This window comes from Meriones unguiculatus, chromosome 2 (genome assembly GCF_030254825.1).
Source record: "Meriones unguiculatus strain TT.TT164.6M chromosome 2, Bangor_MerUng_6.1, whole genome shotgun sequence".
In the NCBI taxonomy this organism is placed as follows: domain Eukaryota; kingdom Metazoa; phylum Chordata; class Mammalia; order Rodentia; family Muridae; genus Meriones; species Meriones unguiculatus.
The window spans coordinates 76,139,607-76,163,932 of record NC_083350.1 but is presented as its reverse complement, the minus strand read 5'-3'; the positions used below and the strand labels follow the sequence as shown (position 1 = coordinate 76,163,932).

Below are 24,326 nucleotides of genomic sequence, written 5' to 3'. Positions count from 1 at the left end.
CACCGCACTCCCCTGCTTTGCTTTGTATGGGAAGGGAAAAGGCGAGAGCAGAAAGCGCCCAGCCTTGACAGCATGGCAGTTTGCGGTGGGTTCCACCTGCACTCTGGACAGTTAATTAGTGGTGCAAGAAGGACCACGTGTCTACCGCCCTTTCTCACAGTTCCTCAGTATCACAGAAGTAGCTGGTACCTGAGAGGTCTGTAATACGGAAATCAGCATCATGTCTGCTCTCTTGTCACATCTGATTTAATGACTAATTTTGAAAAGTGTTTCTCCATTTTGTAACTGAAGTCATTTATTTCCTACTAATGTTGTGGTCAGGTGTGTTCCCTCATCGTGGGCTTAGGGTCACAAGGTACAGTGATGAGTGCCAATAATTTCAGTGACCTTACCTGAGTAGTGGGTATGGTGTTGAGAATCTGTTATACTGAAAGGGCTTCCTTTGAGTAGCATCAGGCTTTCCAGGGTGGAATAATGTCATGGTCTGTGCTAAAGAAGTCCTGGCTCAGTTCTATTGCCCTGTATACTTTTTAAAAACGCTGCTTCCTTTTACACCAAGTCCGAGCACGGCATGTGTCCTTCCACCCATGTCCACTTAAGTACGTGATGGGAAAGCTCCAGTTCCCACTGTTCTGCTGATTTAATGTCTTCCTTCAGAGCATGATTTGTTTGCGCTGTGTATATGAATCTGGCATTTGTTTCTTAAATGATCAGGGGACAGAATTAAGATTTGGGCTGGAGAGATAGTTCGGTAGGTACAGACAGGTCCATCAGTCACGAGACAGCTCATTACCATCTGTAACCCCAATTCCAGGGTCTCCAGTGACCTCTCAGACCTCCGCCAGCACCAGGCATGCATGTGGTGCATGTACATTCATGAGGGCAAAACACGTACAATAAAAAAACTAAAGATGATATAATTTTGTATTTGGTTGAAAATACCTCCTGGAGAACGTAGTTTCCAATATGTGGTGATGGTGACTTGCCAGGCTGGCAGTTGATGAGAAGAGTAAGACTTCCAGGCGCTTTGTTCTGGAGAAAGGCTCACATGCCATCTTTGGGGTTGCTCTGCTGATCATGGTGAGACACCCCAGTTTGACTTGATGTTAATGCCTGGCAGTTTTCTCTTGCTAGCAAAGGGAGAAAGGGGAAATAGTTGTTGGCTTTTGACAAAAATAGACTAGTGAGATAGCACATGTCTCTCCCAACACCCATCCTGTTTTGACCAGGTGTTGCTATTTAAAAGAAAAATTGCTTTGGACTTTAGAAAATGTAATCTTTAAGGTACTTGTGTGAGGTCATAAAGGTCTGGCCAAAAAGTCAAGTGATTCATGAAAATTTCATTTGACAGACTGGAGGTTTTCTGCCACCTAGCATTGTTACCTGGTTAGCATATATGCACCCAACTTTTGGTCAAATGTTACCTGTTTTAGGTGTATCCTCTTTATAAAAAAACAAAACTGGTTAAAAAATTAATAAGATATTTCTTAAGATAGTGTAAGCACATCTTTTAAATCCATAGTAATTGTTTTGTATTAGCTACTATAAGAGAGGTAGCTGGGGTTGGAGAGACGGCTCAGCAATTCAGAGCGCTGGCTGCTCTTTCAAAGGACCCGGGTTTGATCCCCAGCACCCACATGGTGGGTCACAACCATCTGCAACTTCAGCTCCAGAGCTGACATCCTGGGGCACCAGAAACACACATGTAAACAGACATACATGCAGCTAAAATACACACACATATATATATTAAAAATAAAAAGTTTTTCAAAGGAAGTTTGACAAATAGTGCATGGCTTTTTCTCTAAAGCATAGGAGTGTCTAAGAAGCTTTGAGAAGCCCAGCTGTTCACAGGAGCTCACACTGCTTACTCCCACAGTTTTGGGGACCACATACTTTCATCGCTGTGCTTCAGCAACTTGGGGCACCACAATCTGCTGTGGCACTCAAAAATCCGAGAGAAGCTGGTTTGTGCTGCGCATCACTCCTAGATTCTTGGCACACTGGTTCATGGCTCGCTTTGCTAATGGCCTCTAATGTACTTCTCAGTCCATCCTTCAAGTACTCCCTACAAAGAGTCTGTCTAGGTTGCCATTGCAGGTGAGAATAAAATCTTTATTGTCAACAGAGGAAATGGAACTAAAATACTTTCAAAATTATCTGCTTGAAATGACAGAAGCCTGGCATGGTGGCACACACTTTTAATCCCAACACTTGGGAGGCAGAGGCAGGAGGTTCTCGGGGAGTCCAAAGTCAGTCTTGTCTACAGAGTGAGTTCCAGGAGCCAGAGCTACATAAGAGAGAGATGCTAGAGAGGGGATGGGGAGGTCAGGAAAGGGGAACATATTCCCTAGAGCTAGAATTACAGCCATTGTGAATCTCCCAACATGTATATTGGGACCCTAACTTAAGTGCTCTTAACTGAGCCATCTCTCCAGCTTGCCTTGGTTTGCTTTTTAGTTTGTGAAGTGAAGAGGCCCTGCCTCCTTCAGCATCCCGAAGAGCGAATGATTTTATGTAGTATTCCATCTACTGTCTAGCTCAATACTTTCCAACGTTTGATCTCAGCACCCTTTTGTATTCCTAACAGCTACTGAGGACCTCACTGAGGTTCTGTCTACCTAGGTTATATACATTAGAAATTAAAACCAACCAACTCTGTAAATATTTATTTTCAAGATTGATAATAAACAGTTCACTATATTAATATAAATCCATGTGTGAAAAACACCAGTTTTCTTCTTTTTATTATTTCTTAAGTTAGCACGCAAAGTACTGGTTTTCATTATGGCTTGGCTCTTCTGTGTGTGTGTGTGTGTGTGTGTGTGTGTGTGTAGGTGTGTTTACCCTCTATTCTTCTTTGTGCCCCTCCTCTCCCTCCTTCTTTCATCCCCAGCCCTGCCCGTCCTTTCCTGGCCCCCTTCTTCCCTTTTTTCCATAAACAGCCACCCTTTTGCTTTTGTGTCATATGTATTCTATCACCTTCTCTTTTCCAAAACAACTCCCCCCAAAATATAGAATAGTAGCTTATCTGCTTCTGCATTCATTCAGTTATAATATCACACATTATTCAAATTCTGCAGAGTTCTGATATGTACGGATAACATGAGGGGTTAAAGCCCTCCAGGGGTCAAAGCCCTGGAGCTAGAGTTACAGGTAGTTGTGAGCCGTCACGTGGGTGCTAGGAATTAAGCCTGGATCCTCTGCAACAACAGCCAGTGCTCTTGACTCCTTAGCCTCTCTCTAGCCCTGAAAGTGTTTCTTACTTCATGGGCCACTGAGAGGGCCATAGGCCCCCAGACCATTTGAAAATGATTGCTTAAACCACTAGTTAGTTAGTACCCAGTAAGTTGGGTCATGGCTTCAAACTTATTATTGTTCACTTTGTCAGCGGGTACCAACGAAGAGGTTCAGAGGAGACAAGAGCAACAGTGATTTTTACATAGATAAAAGTGTGTCACTCTAGGAATCACTTTGAGTAGATACTGCATAGATAAATGATAACACCACAGAAATAAGTAAATTTGAATAAGTGATGTGGATCTTGCATTCAGGCATTGGTTAATTAAGTACATGTCACAAAATCTTCATGTTGTTTCTCCAGGAGTCTTTTCTTCTCCTAGGGTAATAGACCGTAGAGGGAGTAGTAATTGCATATTTACTCTGCTAAAAGCTAGTCTGAGGTGTAAGAGAAGGGTGTGTTCACAGCGTGCAGCAGGCTCCGTAACTGACAGGGTGGATAGTCTTGCCTTACTGGTGTGAGAGGCTGACTCTCAAACACTTACCACTGTTGGATTAAAGCTCTTCGGAAGGGGTTGAGATGGGCCTTGACTGCAAAGACCAAAATCACGAGCAACGTAACAGAGAGCTTACCCTAGGTTTCTTTTTATTTAATATAAATGTTTTTTTGTGTGTGTGTGTGTGTGTGTGTGTATGTGTTTGTATTCGGTGCATGCAATCAATACACATCATGTGCCATCATGTGCCACCATGTGAATGCCACAGCACACACACAGAGGTCTAAAGACAACCAGCAGGACTTGCTTGGTTCCTTCCTTCCACCACGTGGGTTCCAGGGATTGAACTTAGGTCATCAGGCGTGGCAGACAGCAGCTTTACCCACTACTGAGCTATCTTGCCAGCTAGCTTTAAGAATAGATTTTATTCACATAGCTATATGAATGTACTTTATATTTGCCAGACATATACTTAATTTTTATTACGTTTATTTTATGTGTAATAGCATTTTACCAGCATGGATGTGCCCATGGAGGTCAGAGAGGGCATCGGGTCCCTCGGATCTGGAGTTACAGATGGCTGTGAGCCATCACATGGGTACTGTGAAACAAACCCAGGTCCTCTGCAAGAGCAGCAAGTAGCGTTTACCGCTAGACAGCCCTCCAGCCCCGTACATGTAGTTTATAAACGTCTAATACAAGTTTTCCCTCCCGCTTTTTCTTTGGGGTGTGCCGGGACAGACCATGGGGAACTCATATGCCGGCCAACTGAAATCCGCTAGATTTGAGGAAGCATTGCATAATTCCATAGAAGCCTCGCTCCGATGTAGCAGTGTGGTGCCGCGGCCAATCTTCTCCCAGCTCTACCTGGACCCGGACCAGCACCCTTTCTCCTCTGCAGGTAAGTTCCCCAGTGGCATGCATTTCCTGACTGCTTTCAAAGGGGATTCCAAGCCCTGGGAACTTGAGCATATTAAAAACGCTAGTCTCGCTGTCCTCAAAGGTGTCTTTCAGAATCTCTCCTGTAATCTAGCTTCCATAAGCATCTTTTTTTTCTTTTTTTAATTAAAATCTAAACAGATGTCAAACCCAAGGTGGAGGATCTGGATAAAGATCTAGCACACCGGTACACTCAAAATGGCAGCCTGGATTTTTCTAACAACGTAGCAATCAATGAAATGGAAGATGATGAAGATGAAGAAGATATGTCTGACTCAAACAGCCCACCAATTCCCTACTCACAAAAACCTGCCCCAGAAGGATCTTGCACTACAGATGGTAGGTTTGCACTTTTGAGTTCTTTTCAGCTTTGTAATGTAATATTATCGAATCTGTTTCCAATCTTTCCATGTGGTGTTCAAGGTTGACCACCACTCGCTGATGAAAGGAATGAGTGGCTGTGTCCTCACCCCCATGGTCACTTAAGTTGTCTACAGGAAACTCAAGCCCCACCTTCTCTTGTTGACAAAGAGACTGAGGTTCACATTTGAACCATCTCCTTGAGAGGATCAGTGCAAATGCAAGTTCACGCAAAGGTGGAGGCTTCTCCAGTACTCTAAGAATTTACTCTCATGAGCTTTTATCAATGTGTCCCTGTGACCCCAGCACTTGGGAGGCAGAGGCAGGCAGATGTCTGTGAGTCAAGACCAACCTGGTCTACAAAGTGAGTTCCAGGACAGCCAAGGCTATACAGAGGAACCCCGTCTCACAAACTGAAACAAAAGAGTGTTTTATCTTTCTCCTCCTTTTAGACCACCCCTGAGGTAGTGGTCAAAATTCTAGATGCCCTGACTCTACACCTACTTAGAACCTTTTTTAATATTACATTTATTTCTGCATTGTTTGTGTGTTGTGGGTTGTCTGTGGATGCCCATGACCCATGGCATACAACTGGCAAGAGCAGGTTTTGTCCTTCCACCCTGGGGGTACCAGGGGTCAAAGTCAGATGGTGATGCTTGCTGGCAGGTACCTTTGCCTCCTGAGCCATCTCGCAGGCCCTAAAGCTGCACTCACTGGGTGCAGAGGTAAACATAAATCTTTTATAAATATTATAAATGGAAGTACTGTTTACAGTATAAAATGTAAATAGTTTGAGTCGCTCCGTTCTTCACGACTGATCTCGTTATATAGTGTGAGCTGGTCTGGGTAGCCTGAGCTCTAGCTCCCAGAGATCTCCTTATTTACCTGCCTCTGCCTCCCCAGTGTTGTGGTCAAAGGTGAACACTACCATGCCATCTGATGATCTCATTCTATCTGCTCATGTCAGCTGTGTCTCCTGCCACAATGTGAACCATGTTTTAAATGAGGAAACGCTGGTGTCTAATGTTTTCAGTGTTTTGTGCTCCCCTGATACCCCAACTTAAAGTTTTCTTTCCTCTGAGTTGCTGTGTTCTGAAGGCTTACCTAGTTAGTGTGTGGGATGTGGTTTTTGTATTCAGAATAACTTTAACCTGCATGGTGTCAATGTATGAGGAGACGTGCGGGAGGGCAGAAGAAAGTTTCAGATCTCAAGACAGTTTTCTGCTAAAGCTTGGAGAACAAATAATTTGATGTCAATTAAAGGCTTATCTAGTTACAGCCAAAAAACGGTTGGCCTTGTTTGGAGGTTTGTTTTCTTTTGATTTCCTACTTCCCTGAGAATCTGACAACCCATAGAGGGATCCATATCCTCTTGCTAGAGAGGAAAAAGACATGAATAATCCTCTACAGCTCACATGCATCCCGAGAAGGTGTACCCATTGGTGTTCTTCATGCTAGCCTTGCCCACAGCACATCACTCTTTATGGATTTCCTTCCTTACGAATGGCTCTCTGCCCAGACTTGATGTGTCCTACTCATTATTGATGTGCCATAAGCCTTTAGAGCATGGAGATGTGGGCAGTGACAGCATTACGCCGCTGTTTTCTTCATTTGTATTCTCATTACGCCTTTGCTTCAACTGAGCAGTCAGTCACCTCCTCAAGTAACAAATGGCATTAAACAGCACTTTAGAGGATGATGTCTCACTGAGAATCAAATTACACATGATAATTAAATAGAACCAGAGAATTGTTCTTTCAAGGTCTGAAAAGAACTGCGTTGGCATTTTGATGGGAATTGCATTGAATCTGTAGATTGCTTTAGGTAAGATGGCCATTTTCACTATGTTAATCCTATTGATCCATAATCATGAGAGAGCTTTTTTTCCATCTTCTGATATCTTCTTCAATTTCTCATTTCAGAGACTTAAAGTTTTTTCATACAAGTCTTTCTCTTGCTTGGTTAGAGTTACACCAAGGTACTTTATGTTATTTGTGGCTATTGTGAAGGGTGCTGTTTCCCCAATTTCTTTCTCAACCCATTTGTCTTTTGTATACAGGAGGGCTACTGATTTTTTTTTTTTTTAGTTAATTTTGAATCCTAATTTTGAATCCAGCCACTTTGCTGAAGGTGTTTATCAGCTGTAGAAGTTCCTTGGTAGAATTTTTGGGGTCAATTATGTATACTAAATAACAAGGAGGACTCTAGGGAGGATGCTTAGTTTTCATTCAGAAGGGTAAATAGAACAGACACTGGAAGGGGATGAAGAGAGGGAACACGACAGGAGCCTTCCATAGATGTCCTCTGAAAGACTCCACCCAGCAGGGGATTGAAGCAGATTCTGAGACTCACAGCCAAACTTTGGGCAGAGGGCAGGGAGTCATATGTAAGAGTGGAGGGATAAAAGGATTCAGAGAGGACAGCAGCTCCACAAGGAGACCAACACAGCCAACAAACTGGGCCCAGGGAGGCCTGCAGAGATTGATGCACCAACCAAGGACCATGCATGAAGAGGACCTAGACCCCCTGCTCAGATGTAACCCATGGCAGCTCAGGCTCCATGAGTAACGGTTGCAGGGGCTGCCTCTGACATGGACTCTGTTGTCTGCTCTTTGATCACTTCTCCTGGCAGGGCAGCCTTTCCAGCCCACAGAGGAAGAGGATGCAGGCAGTCCTGATGAGACTTGATAGGCTGGGGCCAGTTGGTAGGGGAGGATGGCTTCCCCTTCCTGAGAACTAGGAAAGGGGGAGAAAGGGAAGATGAAGGGAGTGAGGGACTGGAGTGAGGGGTCTACAATGGGGATGTAAAGTGAATAAATTAAAATAATAATAATACTAATAAAATAAATAGAACCAGAGTGAGAACTTCTGAGATAATTTTGAAGTGAGCAAATTTTCTTCCAAAGTGTGGTAGAGAGAATTCCCTGCCCTTCAGTACTTGAGATCTGTTTTCAGTTTAGCTGTGGTGCTATTTATAACCAGGTATTTTGAAAAGGTACCACGATGTACTTGATGACTTAAAAATAACATGCCTTAAATCCCAGCACTTGGGAGCAGAGGGGATGGATCTCTGTGAGTTCAAGGCCAGCTTGATATACACAGTGAGTTCCAGGACAGCCAGGGCTACATGTGAGAACCTGTCTCAAAGAAAACAAAACCACAAAGTTAGGATATGCCCTGTGTATTTTTGTCTCACTCTAACCCAGGCTAACCTTTAACTTAAGCTCTAACTGTAGATCTTTCTATCTGAGCCCCAAAAGAGCAATGGTGATTTTAAGGTGAAAAGCAGGCAATTTTTTTTTCTTCTGAGAATAAAGAAACGTCCTCCACCAAAGCAGAAGATTCAAACCCAACACATTCTGAAAACACTCATTCTGTAGTCAGATTCCTAAATTAACTGTTTCCAGTTTTTCTAACTATTGGCCATCTCTCCCCTACTTAACTCTTCCCCCACCCCCGTAAGATGGCATTTAAAATAAAAGGCCATTTATAAATTGGTATTTATATTTCACACGGTGTTATCATTTTTTGCTCACTCCAAGATAGTTCTAAGAATCTTCCTGTGCAAAAAGGAAACAGCCCTGAAGTTGTGCTCACAAAACCAGCATTGAAGCGGGGTACTATAATGCCTGTGCCCTTGTTTGAAAATACCACCTTCCAGTTCCTGGGAAACCCCCTGTTTACCTAAGGCTTAAGGGACGGTAAAGCTATTTTTAGAGGCAATTTAGATAAGCAGATACTTGACATCTGATGGGCTACTGAGGCTTGCCATTCATAGGTAAATTTTGGTTGCTAATTTCTTATGTAAATTATTGGACTAGAGTAGGTTCCCAGCTGCCTGCTGGGAGGCAGCTGATAGTCTGTGCAGGTGACTAGCAACCAGATTCTCAGCCTCTGAAGGCAGCTTTGATTACTTTAGTTTGGGTTTACTGCTGTGTCAGTAAACTTTCCTTTCCCCCTTCCTATTTACTCCGTGGCCTTCACGTTGGAGGTAATTAAGAGGACGCAAATCTCTTTCTATGAAGTGAAAACCAAGGCTATTTTCTTAAGAAGATGCAGGTGTGGTTTATAAAGAAGGGCGCTCTGCTATCACAACCAAGCTAAAACAAATTACAATCACTTGCCACAAAAGAGAGTTGGCAGGAGGGCAACCTTCCGTTACCGCTCTCAAAAGTGAAGTGCGCAAGTTTGCAAAGCAAGTTGTCTGTCCTGTGCACAGGACGGGCTAGGCTCCCGGGTGCTCTGAGGGGCTGTCTGGTGGCTGCTGCTGACGATCCTGTTAGCCTTCCAGAGTTAGCTGCTCCCCACCACAAAGGGTGCTGGGGTGCTGTTGGTCTGGAAATCCAATCACATTTCGTGGATTCTGTAGCTAACAACTCTTCTTTATAGGCACAGCTTATTTTCAGTTTTTTATATATAGTAATTAATGTTTTTTCTTTCTTTCTTTCTTTCTTTCTTGGAGATCTCTGAGCTATCATGTGTCTGTTGTGCTAACCCCTGACAGTGAGACTTTAGGGGAAACAGCCAGGAAATGTTTGCAGCAAAACTCCAGGCCTTTGGCAGGTGAACTTGGAATTTTTTAGGATAACTACAAACTGAACTTCATAACATTCCTTTGATTCTGTGGCCATATTTGGCCATGGACTGATTTCTTTCTGACCCTACTCTAGCCTTAGTGTTGCTTTCTCTTTCTACCCCATTGGGGGGGGGTGTGTGTTTCTGTTTGTTTGTTTGTTTTGAGACAGGGTTTCTCTGTGTAGCCTGGGCTGTCCTGGACTCACTTTGTAAACCAGGCTGATCTCAAACTCACAGAGATCTGCCTGCCTCTGCCTCCCGAGTGCTGGGATTACAGGCATGTGCCACCATGTCTGACTCCATTTTTTCTTTTTAATTAAATTGCCTGAGTCTTCTGTTGGCCAGTAACCAGAAGGAAGGAAAAGTATTTTACAGGACTATTTTTAGGAGCAGCTTTACATTTATAGAAAACTTAAGCCAGTGGTTCCATTTCTATGCATACGCAGTTTCTCCTGCAGACGGCACAGTAAAGGAAGCACGTGTGTCACAGTTAATGAGCTCATGCTCACATTTTTTATTAATGTTAACAATAAAGTCTAAGGTTTACTTGGTTCCTTGCTTTTATCTAATGTATTTTTCTGAGCCATGGTCCTATCAGGAATTTAGTTGTGTTATCTCCTTAGGTTCCTCTTAGATGTGACTTTTTAAAGATTTTCTTCTGGGCTTTGATGGCCCTGGCAATTTTAAGAATAGTATAATAAGAGGATAGTGTAAGAAGCAACCTTATTGGAAGGGTTTTCTTCTTCTATGTCTCGGAGGCCATGGGTCTGATGAGGAGCACGGAGATGCCACGCCGAGTCCATCCCATTTCTCTAAAAGAGTGTAGAATCAGCACCTTCTCCTACTGACTCGTGCTGAACCTTGTCTGAAGGAGCATCTCTGGCCACGCCCCGTGCTGTGGAAGAAACGCACACAGGCAGGCGTTCTTCATCACACGCATGGGCAGAGTGGACATGCGTTTATTTCAAGTTTTACCTCATAGACACTCATTTCTTCTCCACCATTCATTCATTCGTTTAACCATTTATTTCCATCCTTGTGGGTATTTATTTTCTGTTCTGTGCTGAATGTGTTGTTATTTAAAGCATCTGTTTTCAGACACTGGAAGCTTCCCAATGATTGGTTCTTGCAACCCTTTTACAGACCTCCCTCTACATTTTCTCTTTCCATTGTCTCAGGTACCGAGGTTTTTGTTTTTAAGATTTGTTTGTTTGTTTGTTTATTCACTTAGTGTATACAGTGCAGGGCAGCAGAGGGCACCAGATCTCACTATAGATGGTTGTGAGCCACCATGTGGTTCCTGGGAATTGAACTCAGGACCTTTGGAACAGTCAGTGCTCTTAATCTCTGAGCCATCTCTCCAGCCTGGGTATTGAGGTTTTTAAGAAGTCTAGAAAGCATGCTTCTTATAGAGCCCATTCATTGTTTAATGATTATTGCTTTTGACCATAACCAGGAACCCTCAAGTCTATAATACTAAAAATTATTTGTGATTCTTCATTTAAGTGGGCTATGTAGTTTTCATTTTGCCACAGAAGTCACTCTGAAATAATAGCTCTTTCACAGAAAGACAGAAGAAAGAAAGAAAGAAAGAAAGAAAGAAAGAAAGAAAGAAAGAAAGAAAGAAAGAAAGAAAGAGGAAACTTACACTTCTTATACTTTCTTTGAGCCCTCTCCACCTGGTGCCTTCTCAACTCTGTTTAGCCAGAGGCCAGAATAGTAGCTCCCCCTTTCCTACTCTTTGTCACAGAAATCTCATCCGAAGTGTCACTCTTTGGACTGGAGAGATGGTTCCCTCAGTAGAGTGAGAGTTGCGAGCACGAAGACCCAAGTCCAGACTCTCAGGATCCACATAAAACAAAAACAAAGAAACAAACAAACAAAAAAAAAAAACAGGCTTAGTTAGGTACACACCTCTGTAAGCCTAGCAGAGTAGCAACAGAGACAAGTAGATCCTCTGGGACTCACTGACCAGGCAGTCTAGCCAACCGGTGAACTCCAGGTTCTGTGAGGGGCCCTGTGTCAGAATGATAGGGTGCAGATCAAAATTGAAGAAGACGACTGCCATGGACCTTTGGCCTATAGGAGGAGGGGGGAGGGAGAGAAAAAGAAGAAATGGTATAACCTAAACAGAGATCATTCTGTGTGTGTGTGTGTGTGTGTGTGTGTGTATGTGTGTGTGTGGTGCACCCCACCACATGAATACCTGGTACCCAAAGAGGCCAGAAAAAGGCATCCTCAGGAGCTGGAGTTGTGGGCAGTAATGAGCTGCTGGGTGGGTACCAGGATCTAAGCTGGGGTCCTCTGTGAGAGCAGCAAGTGCTCTTAACTGAACCATCTCTTTGGCCCACTTTTTCCTGGCGTTTGTTGCTGATGACATCACTGCTGTTTTGGGAGTTCATGGGACTTTCCTTAATTGTTTGTTTTGGGTTGTCAGATAGATTGACATTCTCTATCACGGGCTAGCCTTGAATCCAAGGTCCTTCCGTCTTAGTATCCAAAGTTCTAGAATTTTTGGTCAATGCCTTTCTGGCCAGATGTGGAAGTTAAAGGAGCATCTCACTTAGAGATCTGGGTTGTGGTGTCCTCTTTGTTAGTTTGTGGCTGTCTAGCCTTGGTACATTAGATTAACCTTCCTGGATCCTTCTCTCGTTTACATATTGAAGAGGTCAGAATAGATTAGTGTCCTCAATCTTTAAGTCACAAGTCTCCTTTGGTAATATAGACACTTCGAACTCCTCAAGCATTCATTCTACCATTGCAGAATGATAAAAAATTTTAAGTAAAAAGCACCTATTCTAGACTGACCAATATATTAACATATTCTTTTATATTTATGCTATACAACTGTCTACAGTTTGTAATTCAAAAGTTGCAGTTTAACTCTAAGTTGGATATATAAAAGGGGGGGCATGTCTGTTGAAAATTCAACTTTGTTTTGGGAGAAACAAACGGATTTAACTGTTTTCAGCATCTAAGAAACCCTCTAGCCCTCCCCCCAGTTCTGGATATAGAACCCTGAACCTAAACATCGTAGGCAAATGTTCTCCCACTGAACCTCGTTCCCCACCCCAGATCTCCATATAACACCTCCAATACGGAATCTGTATATTTGGGGGTTAAATATATAAAATTTTATATTTTTGCTCTATGTAATAAAATTTAGGCTGGATTGTAATTGCTAATTTTTTATTGTTATAATATTAATTCCCAGGGCTTGAGAGGCAGAGAAAGGTGGCTCTCTGTGTATTCAAGGCCAGCATGATTTACTCGGCAAGTTCTAGGCCAGCCAGAGCTTCACAGTGTTTCAAAATAAAACAAAACAAACATTAATTTCATTTTGGTATCTAAAATCATGTTGACACATTTAATATAATCTTACTGGTTGTGTGTGTGTGTCTGTGTGTTTATGGATATGTGTGTGCCTGTGTGTTACTGGGAACTAAATGAGGGCCTTGCACATGTTGGGTACACTGTTTTACCAAGGCACATTCCCATTTCTAATACTGTAATAAATCATAGCTTTCCTTATTCTTGAATTTCATACATGTATACGATGAGATATAATTATGTCCAACTTCCCATTTCTCCTTCAATCTCCCCAATGTGTCCCACTCCTCACTTCATGGCTTTTTTTCTGATAACATGAATCCAGCTAGTGCTTCCCGTATGTGTGGTGCGTGGAGCCACAAACCGAAGCCTGGAAAACCTCCCAATGAGAACCCACTCAAAAAGGAGTGAGTATGGGCTGCAGAGATGGCTCAGAGGTTAAGAGCACTGACTGCTCTTCCGAAGGTCCCGAGTTCAATTCCCAGCAACCACATGGTGGCTCACAACCATCTATAATGAGTTCTGGTGCATAATAAGATCTGGTATATACATAATAAATAAATAAGATCTTAAAAAAAAAGAAAAAGAGTTAATCTCTCTCTCCAGCAGCTCTCAGTTTCCAGTGGCTCCGTATTAAAGGGAGATGTCTGAATGAGTGAGGGTGATAAACTCAACTTCATATACCCAATGGTCACAGTTGGATGCCTCAGTAAAATTACCCTTTTGTGTTTATCTGAACTTCCCAACATTAAGCAGCAGCCCGTTACACGTATGCATTAAATAATGTAGCGGTACAGCTGAAAGCGATGTGAAAGTGTATAAAACAGTGCAGATGACACAGTGAGAATGAGTTTGTCTAAATGAGTTAAATGAGATCATTTAACTAGTTTCGCTCAGTTGACTAGTATTGAACAAAAGGGCATATATTGTTTTAAAGTGAGGTTTTAGGAAAGAAATGATAACGGTGCCTATTCACATTTCACTCATAAAAAATTAGTAAGACCAAGAGGCAGCCCAGCAGGTGAAAGCACTGCCGAGGAAGCCTTGAGGACTTGAGTTTGTTTCCAGAATCCACGTGAAAAGAGAAGAAACTGCACAAGGTTGTTCTCTAGTCTCCAGGTGCATGCTGTGGCACACGTAAGCCCCCATATCATAGACACACATACACTAGCAATAAAAAATTAAAGTAAATTTTACATGTAACCCCACATGTCTTAGAATGTCTTTTTGGACCCCTGAACTTACATGAGCCATCTGTTAAGCAACAATGTACTGGGTGGCCTTAAGGAGAGAGTTTTTTATTTTTTAAAGATTTATTTTATTTTGAAAATGTGTGTGTGTTGATATGTGCGCATGAAGCCACAGAGGCCGGAATAGGGCACTGGATCCCCTGAAGCTAGAGTCAAAAACAGTTGTGAGCTTCCCAGAACGGGTGCTGGGAACCAAACTGTGGGCATCTGTGGAAGAGCAGCCAGTTCTCTCTCTCTCTTTCTCTCTCTCTCTCTCTCTGTTCATTCACCGCATTTCTTTTTTTCATTAATTAATTAATTTATTTATTTACTTTGCATCCTCATAGGATCATCTCCTCCCAGTCCCTCCCTCCACCCCCCCCCATGTCCCTCCTTTTCTTCCCAGAGAAGGGGAGACTTTCTGCGGTATCAACCCACCCGAGGCAGCCAGTACTCTTAACCCCTGAGCCTTGCCTCCAGGCCTAACCTTAGGGTGTATAGAACTGTAATAATGCAGTACTGTTGTGATTGGTACAGGCTGGGGTTGTCATCTCTTTCCGTTTGTGGAGACTTGCTGCTCCAGTCTTAGAGACAGAGGCAGCCCCCAGAGATGCAGTTCAAGGAACAGCCAATCATAAACTTCTCATCAACGGTTAGTCCACTCTGCTTGGCAAGTAGTTTTGTCCCACTTCTTGAAGCAGCCCATACTTATAGTGAAGACATACTTCCTAGGCGGGTTGTGTTCTAGGTTTACTGCCAATTAGTAATCTCTTGCATGAGCAATCTTGATACTCCCCTCATTACTTTCAATGCTTCCTAGCTTAGTATTTTGTACGTTTTAAAAAATTTAAGTTTTATTCATTTTTTAAAAGATTTATTTATTTATTATGTATACAATGTTCTGACTGCACGTACACCTACACACCAGAAGAGGGCATATGATCTCATTATAGATGGTTGTGAGCTGCCATGTGGGTGCTAGGAATTGAACTCAGGTCCTCTGGAAGAGCAGCCAGTACTCTTAACCCCTGAGCCATCTCTCCAGCCCCCAAGTTTTATTTTAAATTGTACATGCTCTATCTCTGTGTGGGGTTATATGCGCTTGACGCTAATAGATAGTACAAATCCCTCGGACTTGACTTATTGGTGGTTGTGATCAGGTGCCCTGATCGGGTGCTGGGAGGTAATCTCAGGTTCTGTGCAAAAGCAGCAGGCACTCTTCACAGCCTGGCCTTCTCCCCAGCCCCTGGCATTTTGTAATTTGATGGAAAAGCCTGCACCTGCCCCCAAGTGGATCCTACTCACGTAGTGTCATACTTAGTTCTTAGCTTGTCTTTTGCCAGGTTGAAGAGTGTGTTCTCAGTTTTTCCTATATAACAAACCTCCCATGTCGTCTATCACTAAACTTCACTGGACACATTATATAACTTTGAATAAGTTTCCTCCCTTCTGGAGAAGATAACTCTAGTCTCCCAGTGTGGGGGAAGGAGGTATTACCGTGCCTAAGTGCTTTTGTTGTTCTCTTCTGTGTTCTAGGGTTTTGTCAAGCTGGAAAGGATTTGCGTTTGGTATCACTGTGTATGGAACAAATTGACATTCCGGCGGGGTTCCTCCTGGTGGGAGCCAAATCTCCCAATCTCCCTGAACACATCCTAGTTTGTGCTGTGGACAAGCGATTTCTACCAGATGACCATGGAAAAAATGCACTTTTAGGTGAGTGTGTAATGCCTATAAAAGTCCTTCCAGGAGGAGGGAGTTGAAATACATGTTTATTAAAAATTATCAGAGAATTTTATATGTGGATCTGTATGTCACTGAATTGAAGTTTAAATGATTTAGTTTCAAACAGAAATTTTTTTTCTCAATAACTTAAATATATTTTTTTATTGTCAAAAATAGACATGTAACAGGTTGCCGTCCTTATTTTAAAAATATATATATTTATCTTTGCCAACTCCATTTACCCATATTTTGGCACCTTGCTGATGGGCCTCCTAAGAATTATTGTACTCCGAGTCTTTAACCCTCAGGTGACTAAAAACAATGCAGGTCTGTATAATCTGTATGGTTGCCTACATCTCTGGATAATACATCCAGGTGGTGTGGGGTGATGGTCACATCTGAAGGACCCACCCTTTGCTCTTCCACAGTCCCACTGGGTGGGCTAGGTGTGGCTAGGTGTGGTAAAGGGGTAGCTTCACCCCAGCTGTTGTTCAGGGGACAAGAAACAATTCATGCCACCAAGCCTGACTTAAGAAAGGCTTCGTCACACACAGAGCCTAGCGCTGAAGTGACAGTCACACGCTTCACCAGAAAGCTAGTGTGCTAAGATGGCATATTCCGGACATGGGGCGCTCAGGAGCAACACCTGTGCTCTCATCTCCACAGTGCTGGGGTTTGGGTTTCTGGTTTAAATCGAGGCTAAGCAGTGAGCGACAGCTGTATGCCCATAGGGTTTGCTCTGTGATTGTTAAGCTCTCCTGAATCTGCATATTGGTTCCTTTTTATAGAATGTAAACCAAGTTTTATATTCTGTAATGCAAACAGGTTCCTATGTGTTTCTGAATAAAACCGTTCACATTCATCAAAAAATAGACATGTAAAACTTCTTGAGAAAATTGGGTAGAGCTGTCCTGAGGGGTCGTGGAACCTTTAGGAAGTAGGGCCTGGTTGGAGAGCTCTTACAATAGAACAGGTGCCTCACTCTGCTGTTGCTCAGCCAGGAGCTGCTCCAGCCTCTTCCTCCCCTCCTTGTCAGGATGAACACATCCCCTGAGCCTTAAGTCAGATAAAGCATCCCACCCTATGCTATTTCTGTCATCAGTCTATCACAGGGACCAAAAGGTGACTAATAGATACTTCTCATTTTACATTTATAAACAATTCACCTAAAATAACAAAAAAAATATGTAAATGCTATGAAACGTTTAACAATATGTCAGAATTATTTTACTTTCTGGTATGGTTTAGAATCTTAGCTTTTTCACAATACTATACCATGAGAAAAAAAAAAGAGTGGATTTGGTGTTTTGGGTAGGCTCTGTTATTGCATTGTTTTAAGATGTGTCCTGGCTAGTTTTATGTCGACTTGCCATAATCTAGACTCATCTGAAAGGAGAGACCCTCAACAGAAAAAAAAAAAAAAAATGTCTACATAAGATCCAAAGGTAGGACATTTTTTTATTCTCTTTTTTTTTTTTAGGACATTTTCTTAATTAGTGATTAATGGTGAGGGAAGGCCCAGCCCATTGTGGGTGGTATCAGCCCTAGGCTGATGGTTCTGATTTCTTAAAAAAAAAAAACAAAAACAAAAACAACAAGCTGAGTAAGCCCTGAGGAACAAGCCAGTAAGCATCCGTCATGGCCTCTGCATCAGCTCCTGCCTCCAGGCTCCTGCCCCATTCAGAGTTCCTGTCCTGACTTCCTTTGGTGATGGGCTATGTTGTAGAAACATAAGCCAAACAAACGCTTTCTTTCCCACCTTGCTTTGCATCTTGGTGTTTCACTGCAACAAGAGCAATGCCAACTACGACAGATAGGATCTCACTGTGTTGCTCTGGATCTAGATAGGGTGGCCTGGAAAGCCAAACAGACCAGTCTGGCCTCAAATTCGAGATCCACTTGCCTTTATCTCCGTAGTGCTGGGATTAAAGGTGCACACCACCACACCTAACTGGTTATTCATTTGTTTTGTAATAAAAAGACAAGTAGGTAGGTATATGAGCTTTGTTACTCTTTTGATGCTGGTTTTTGTAGACGTTTTACTTCTCAGAATTCCTTTTACTTAGATGGGCTCATACCTTTAAAGTGTAAATATCAGTTAAAAAAAGAAAAAAAAAGAAAAAGAAAAAAGTCAGGCTCGGTGGCACACATCTATAATCCCAGCACTTTGGTAGACAGAGGCAGGCAGATCCCTATGAGTTTGGGGCCAGCCTGGTCTACAAAGTGAGTCTAGGACAGCCAAGGCTACACAGAGAAACCCTGTCTTGAAACACTGAAAAAAAAAAAAGACACAGAATTAATTATGAGTTGATTTTGTTTTAGTTTGATGTAGTCATCCAAATTATTTAAGATCAGAAAGCCTTGAGAATCATTAGTCAATATCGGAAGTCAGAAAGTGACCCTAAAGTTGCTATATGGAGTCCCTTCCCTTCCTCAACACTCCCCTCTCTTCCTTTCTTTCTCTCTTGACAAGATCTTACTGTGTGGCCCTGAATTGGAACTCATTACATAGACCACAACCGATCCACCTGCCTCTGCCAGGATTATATGAAATCTTCTTAAATTATAGTTCAGAGCTGTCTATTGGTTAACACTTATTGGTCATTTTCATGTTTCCCACGAGTGTCAAAAATACATACGGGGCACAGGTGCACACATCTATGATCCCAGCACCAGAGAGAAAAGCAGAAGGGTCAAGAGTTCAAGGTCACCCTGGGCTGCACAGTTAGACCTGTTTTTAAAAAATGAAGTCTGAGATTCCCTGCACTCTGCCCAAAGGTTGCCCATAAGTCTCAGCATCTGAATTGATAGTCTGCAGGGCAGAGCCTTTCAGAGCTCCTCTGTGTCAGGCTCCTGACTTGTTCCCTCTTTCTCCTTCTTCTGATGTCCAGCCTCTTTGCCTTTCTGGATAGGAATTGAGCATTTTAGCAAGAGTTCTCCCTCTTGATTAGTTTCTTTAGGTGTACAGATTTTAGTAGGTTTATCCTATATTATATGTCTATATGAATGAGTATATACCATGTGCATCTTTCTGCTTCTGGGATAGCTCACTCAGGATGATCTTTTCCAGATCCCACCATTTACCTGCAAATTTCATGATTTCCTTAGGAAAGAAGTGGGAAACAGTAAGATCTGGAGAGGACAGGAACTCCACAAGGAGAGCAACAGAACCCAAAAATCTGAGCACAGGGGTCTTTCCTGAGACTGATACTCCAACCAAGGACTATGCATTGAGATAACCTAAGACCCCTGCACAGATGTAGCCCATGGCAGTTCAGTATCCAAGTGGGTTCCATTGTAATAGGAACAGGGACTGTCTCTGACATGAACTGATTGGCCTGTTCTTTAATTACCTCCCCCTGAGGGGGAAACAGCATTACCAGGCTACAGAAGAAGACAATGCAGCCACTCCTGATGAGACCTAATTCACTAGGATCAGAAGGAAGGAAAAGTTCTCCCCTATCAGTGGACTTGGGGAGGAGCATGAATGCAGAGGGTAGAGAAAGGGAGGGATTGGGACGGGAGGAGGGAGGAAACCACAGGGGGGATACAAAGTGAATGAAGTGCAATTGATAAAGAATAAAAAAAACTGAAGTCTGGAGGTGTAGCTCAGTGATAGAGGTCCTCAGTTTGAACGCCAGAACTGAGCACCAACAGCAATAGAGCGTTCACTTTTTAGTTCATGCATTTAAGCATATAGTTTAATTCAGAAATTTAATGGTAAAGCTTATTCACTGTAGTAAATTAACAAAGAAGGTCTAACCACTCATTTCTTCACTCAGCAGGAGTTATTCTGTGTACTAGAAATTAAGCTAAGCTATGACCTGGCCACACATAAATGATAAGGGACAGTCCTTTCACTCATTCACATAAGAAGCATTGGTGATACAGAACAATTTGGAAAACATATTTTGTATTTTAAAAGAATTACAGTCTCTTGCATCAGAACAGATAAGGTGTAGTTCTGACTAAAAACCCTGAAAATGACACAAAATCCATCAATGGTTCTTCATGACTAGAAGGATTCTCCTAAGACAAAAAGCACTGCCAGATTATGTTGGTTGGTTGGATGGACAGACGGATGGTTGGGCAGTTGGATAAACAATTGGATGGAAGGATGGATGGATAATTGGATGGATGGATATGCAGAGGGATGGATGTGTGATGGGTGGATGGATGGACGGACGGATGGATGGATGGCTGGCTACAGGAACTTGGTGAACTAACAGTCATTGACTTCTTTATTTCTTGTTATTGGCCTTGATTTCAACAATTGAGAAATGCAGATACTCTCTACTACAGGGCTCTGAATACAGTCATTTATATTAATGCCATTACTTAATGGAATGACAGAAGTAAACTAATAAGTAAATTACTAATTAAGCAGATGTTGTGGCTATCATTCTCTAGTCTATACCAGAAGGTGTTCAGTAAATAACTGTTAGAGTAATACCATGGGCAGCCCATTTATAAGTGCTTTGAATCACTGGTATTCTTCAATAGAGATATTGTAAAATGTTCTTTTTATCCTTGTGGCCTTTCTTTCTCTCTTTGTCCTTATTAATATAGAGCAGGTTGGTTTTGGGGCTGGAAAACTATCAGTTTGTCAGTGGTTTTACTTTCAGTTGCTGTAGACACATGGTCTTTACACAGGATGTAAAGTTCCTTGTCTCCACCCTTTGTCCTGTTCATCTGTATGATATACATATGTTCTGTTTCCTCAGGTGTGAGTGGCGGAACTCACTGTCTTACTGGTTTTCCCTTCTTCTGTGTATTAAAGGGGCTGACGGCTGGTTTTTCATAAAGCAGTGCATGGGTTCTCATCCTCCCAGCCTTCTCCATTTTCCCTTTCCACATCTGCTCCAGCCAGGCCACTGAGAGTCTCAGTCTGCTTAATTAGTCAAAGGGATTGTTCAGACATTCAATATAAAAAAAATAAGAAGCTCAGGTGAGTAAAGGGGTGAATAAAGAAGAAATGGGAAGTTCACAGAGCCCGTGCCTAGCTCCCATAGGAATAGAAGTGTCTGGCGGAACTCAGCATCACACAGATTTGTCCATGCTGCCTTCTCCCTTGTGCTCTCCAGCTTCCTGTTCACAGTCCTCAGCTTATTCTCTCCAAAACCGGTGTTCATGTGTAACTGAGATGAACCACATATGCGTTCCAATTTTACAAACCCTTACAAATCTAAGGTCCAGTACTATCTAGATAAAATTTTAGAAGAGAGATTCTAACTGTCCCATATTGGGTCAGCTACTTAGCATACATTCATAAACTATAGGTCTTTGGGAAAAGCTACTGTGGTGAGCCAGGCAAAAAACCAAGATTAGGACCCACAGGCTCTTTAATATATATTTAGAATAATCAATAGCAAGTGTTTAATGATAAAATACTTTTAAGTAATAAAAATAAAACAATGATATTCTAAGTTAAAGTTTTTATTATTTTTGTTAAAGTTATTTTTATAAAACTATGTTTGTTTCTCTCCTAACCCAGCTATCACACAAATAATTGAAACTCCTTTATATTTGCTTAATAATAAACTTTATAACACAATAACTGAGCAGTTATTACTCTATTCTTAATCCTCTAAGCTAATCTGGTTTCCTCCCAGCCTACATCCCAGAGATACCTGCAATTTGTAGGTTTTTCTGCTCCAGCTCCTCTCTGCTGATGTCTTCTGGCCCTTTCCCCAGCTGAATCCCCTATTTCCTCCTCCAACTCCTTTTCCCTGCTTGGCAGGAAGTCCAGCCCTACTCTCTCCCCTGCTCAATGATTGGCTGTAAGCTGCTTTATTGGCAGATCAGGGGACAATTGGGGAGCAGAGTTTATATAACAATGAGACAGGAGATTCTCAGAACAAGGCTTGCAACCAGATATGAGAGGTACAGAAATCAACCTTTGAATTACACTATAACCTTATGCCTACAGTTGTTTATTCATTATACAAAGTGACAGTCTTCAAAAAGATGACGTTTAGGTATATCATATTCTTTGACATTATCTCTCCTCAGTAGGTTCTTAAGAAAAGAACATGCAGGATGAAAACACAAAGAGCTTTAAGACAGAAATGTCTTTCATCTTTCTTTTCCTTCAAACCTTCCCCCACTTCCTCCCTTTCTCCCTCTCTCCTTTCTTTCCTTCCTCTCCCAGGAAAGGGCTGGGGCTCTATCTCAGGGTCTTACACAGCTAGGCAGGCATCCTGTCACTGAGCTACACGCTTCAGCCCCAAACCAATTCTCCTGTCTTTATACACTATTTAAATTCTGAACATGATACTTACTACTCATTTTCTTAGCCGTTCTCCTGGTATAGTGGCATTTAACTTATGCCCAGCCTTGTTCTGTTATAGAAATGATTCTTCTGTTGTAATACCTTGACTGTGAATTTCATGTTAGAAAACAGCATTGGAGCAATCTTAACTTTCCTTTTTGAACTGAGTACTAGCTTATATAAGCATTGGTTTCTTTGCAATTGTGTCTAAAGAATTTAAAAACAAAAGGTAAGGATGGGGATCGGGAAGACTCTGCCGAAAACAGTATTTCCTAAAAGTCGAGACTGTTGGCTCATAGACTGTAAATGTTTCTTATACTTTTTACATTTAGAAGTACAGTATCAACTTACAAGGCCACTAGTAACATCGGCTTTTCCCCTTTTCAGGGTTTTCCGGAAACTGTATCGGTTGTGGAGAAAGAGGATTTCGCTATTTCACAGAATTTTCCAACCACATTAACTTGAAGCTTACCACCCAGCCAAAGAAGCAGAAGCACTTAAAGTACTACCTAGTCAGAACCTCCCAGGGCGTGCTCTCAAAGGGGCCTCTCATCTGCTGGAAAGGTAATCAGACTCCGGCGGAGGGGGCTCTGCGGTGCTGGCGAGTGACCCGTGCGGCGCTCAGAGGACAGGTGTGGAACAGATAAATAGCTCAAGTTCAAAAGGCCGCTCAAAAATGTGAAGCCCCCGGTAGGTCGCTTGACTTGCCCCTTGTTATAATTAAGTGAAGCGTTTGAGTAGAGGAAAGTTAGTAAAGTGCAAGGCTCTTGTTTTTTCTCCAGAGAAGGCATGCGGCCCCGGGGCTGGGCAGTGCATCTCTGGATGTCTTCATAGAGAGAACCTGAGAGTAAAATGTTCCCGTTGCTTTATTTCAGTTTGTTAGTAATCATCAGCAATTACATTTTTCTATTTTTATTTTACCAAAACATACCCCAAGTAGCAATGCGGTCTTCTGGATGCCTGTGGAAGTGAGTGACTGGGTGGACAGTTTTGTTCCTTTGGAATTAGCAACAACTTAGCTCGACAATCTGTAGCAAGCCGCATCTTCATGTGCTTGGTAGTAATTGCCACAGCTTTATCCTAATGCAGTTTTTTTTTCTCCATAAAATAATTGTCTTTACTGTTCTTGCCTACACAGATTTTTTTTTTTTACTTGACTATGGGATAGCATAATAAATCCTAATTGCAGTAGCACATTTGTCTCTGCGTCCTCCACCCTAATTCCTCTTGGCTGCATCTGAGGTGACATTATATAAAGGCACAGGAAATGAAGCTACAGGTCCCAAGCCATTGTCATCAGAGCTTAAATCTTGCAAGGGCTGAATCTTAAGAATATCACTCCCAGCTCTTTATCCTGGCAAAGTCTAAACAATTTTCCCCTGGAAAATCTTTTCCAATGCCATAAACCCTAAATAAAGGGCAAACCAAGATAAGCAGCGACTCTCTAGCCTTTAACTGTTTTGTTTGGCTTTTGTTTTGCTTGCATAAATACCCTTGGTGCTCAAGAAGTTTCACTTTCTAGTGAACACTTTCACGTGAATTGGTTGATGTGTGTGTGCATGTTTGTGTGTGTGCACACGTGTGTGCGTGTTTGTGTGTAGGCATGCGCTTGTGTGTGTTTGTGTGTACCTGTGTATGTGTGTGTTTTTGTGTGCTTGTGTGTGTGTGTGTGTGTGTGCAGCCACAGCACATGTGGAAGCCAAGAAAAAAAACCTGTGGGAATCTGTTGCCTCCCTTCACTGTGTGGTCCCAGGGACTGAACTTCTATGCCAGGCTTGGTGGTAAGCAGCTTTACCCTCTGAACTACCCCACAGGCCATTTTTTTAAAGTAGCTTCAGAACCCTATTAATATCACATCCTTAAGGCAAAGCTTGCCATGGCATTATTAATAATTGCTTTGAATACCACTTACCTATGTCATTTAATAAAAAGTAATGATAATCATTTGCTTCTAATTTTTCTCTTCTATGTATACAGTTTTTATTTCTCCTCTTTGAATATTCATTAAGATTGAGTAGAAAAGTCTGAAAGCAGCATGGGTGGTTTCAAAGTTACTATTATGCATTTAAATAAATTATGAACAAGAAGTTACCTGGTATCAAAAAGGCCTAATATGTCTTTATAAATTATTGACATTTTAGCCTCTGTCTTACCCATAAAACC

The 24,326-nt window shown here is 42.2% G+C and overlaps 1 protein-coding gene and 1 long non-coding RNA gene across 3 annotated transcripts in view; one reads left to right on the top strand and one right to left on the bottom strand.

Moving 5' to 3' along the window:
* Greb1l (GREB1 like retinoic acid receptor coactivator) overlaps positions 1-24,326 on the top strand; it is a 239,450-nt gene that overhangs the window by 128,273 nt on the left and 86,851 nt on the right. The window contains exons 3-6 of the mRNA XM_060377680.1: positions 4,479-4,638; positions 4,818-5,015; positions 15,707-15,883; positions 22,551-22,727. Of these exons, the coding sequence (XP_060233663.1) occupies positions 4,482-4,638; positions 4,818-5,015; positions 15,707-15,883; positions 22,551-22,727 (709 nt within the window). The 5' untranslated portion in view covers positions 4,479-4,481. The remainder of the gene's footprint in view (positions 1-4,478; positions 4,639-4,817; positions 5,016-15,706; positions 15,884-22,550; positions 22,728-24,326) is intronic.
* On the bottom strand, positions 928-21,603 carry LOC132652385 (uncharacterized). 2 transcript variants are annotated; one of them, XR_009589895.1, is made up of 3 exons: positions 21,523-21,603; positions 11,526-11,690; positions 928-1,130 (listed from the first exon to the last, which is right to left on the bottom strand). It is a non-coding gene; the product is annotated as an uncharacterized LOC132652385 (long non-coding RNA). The 2 variants fall into 2 exon arrangements; XR_009589894.1 differs by lacking the exon at positions 928-1,130 and adding an exon at positions 10,171-10,506.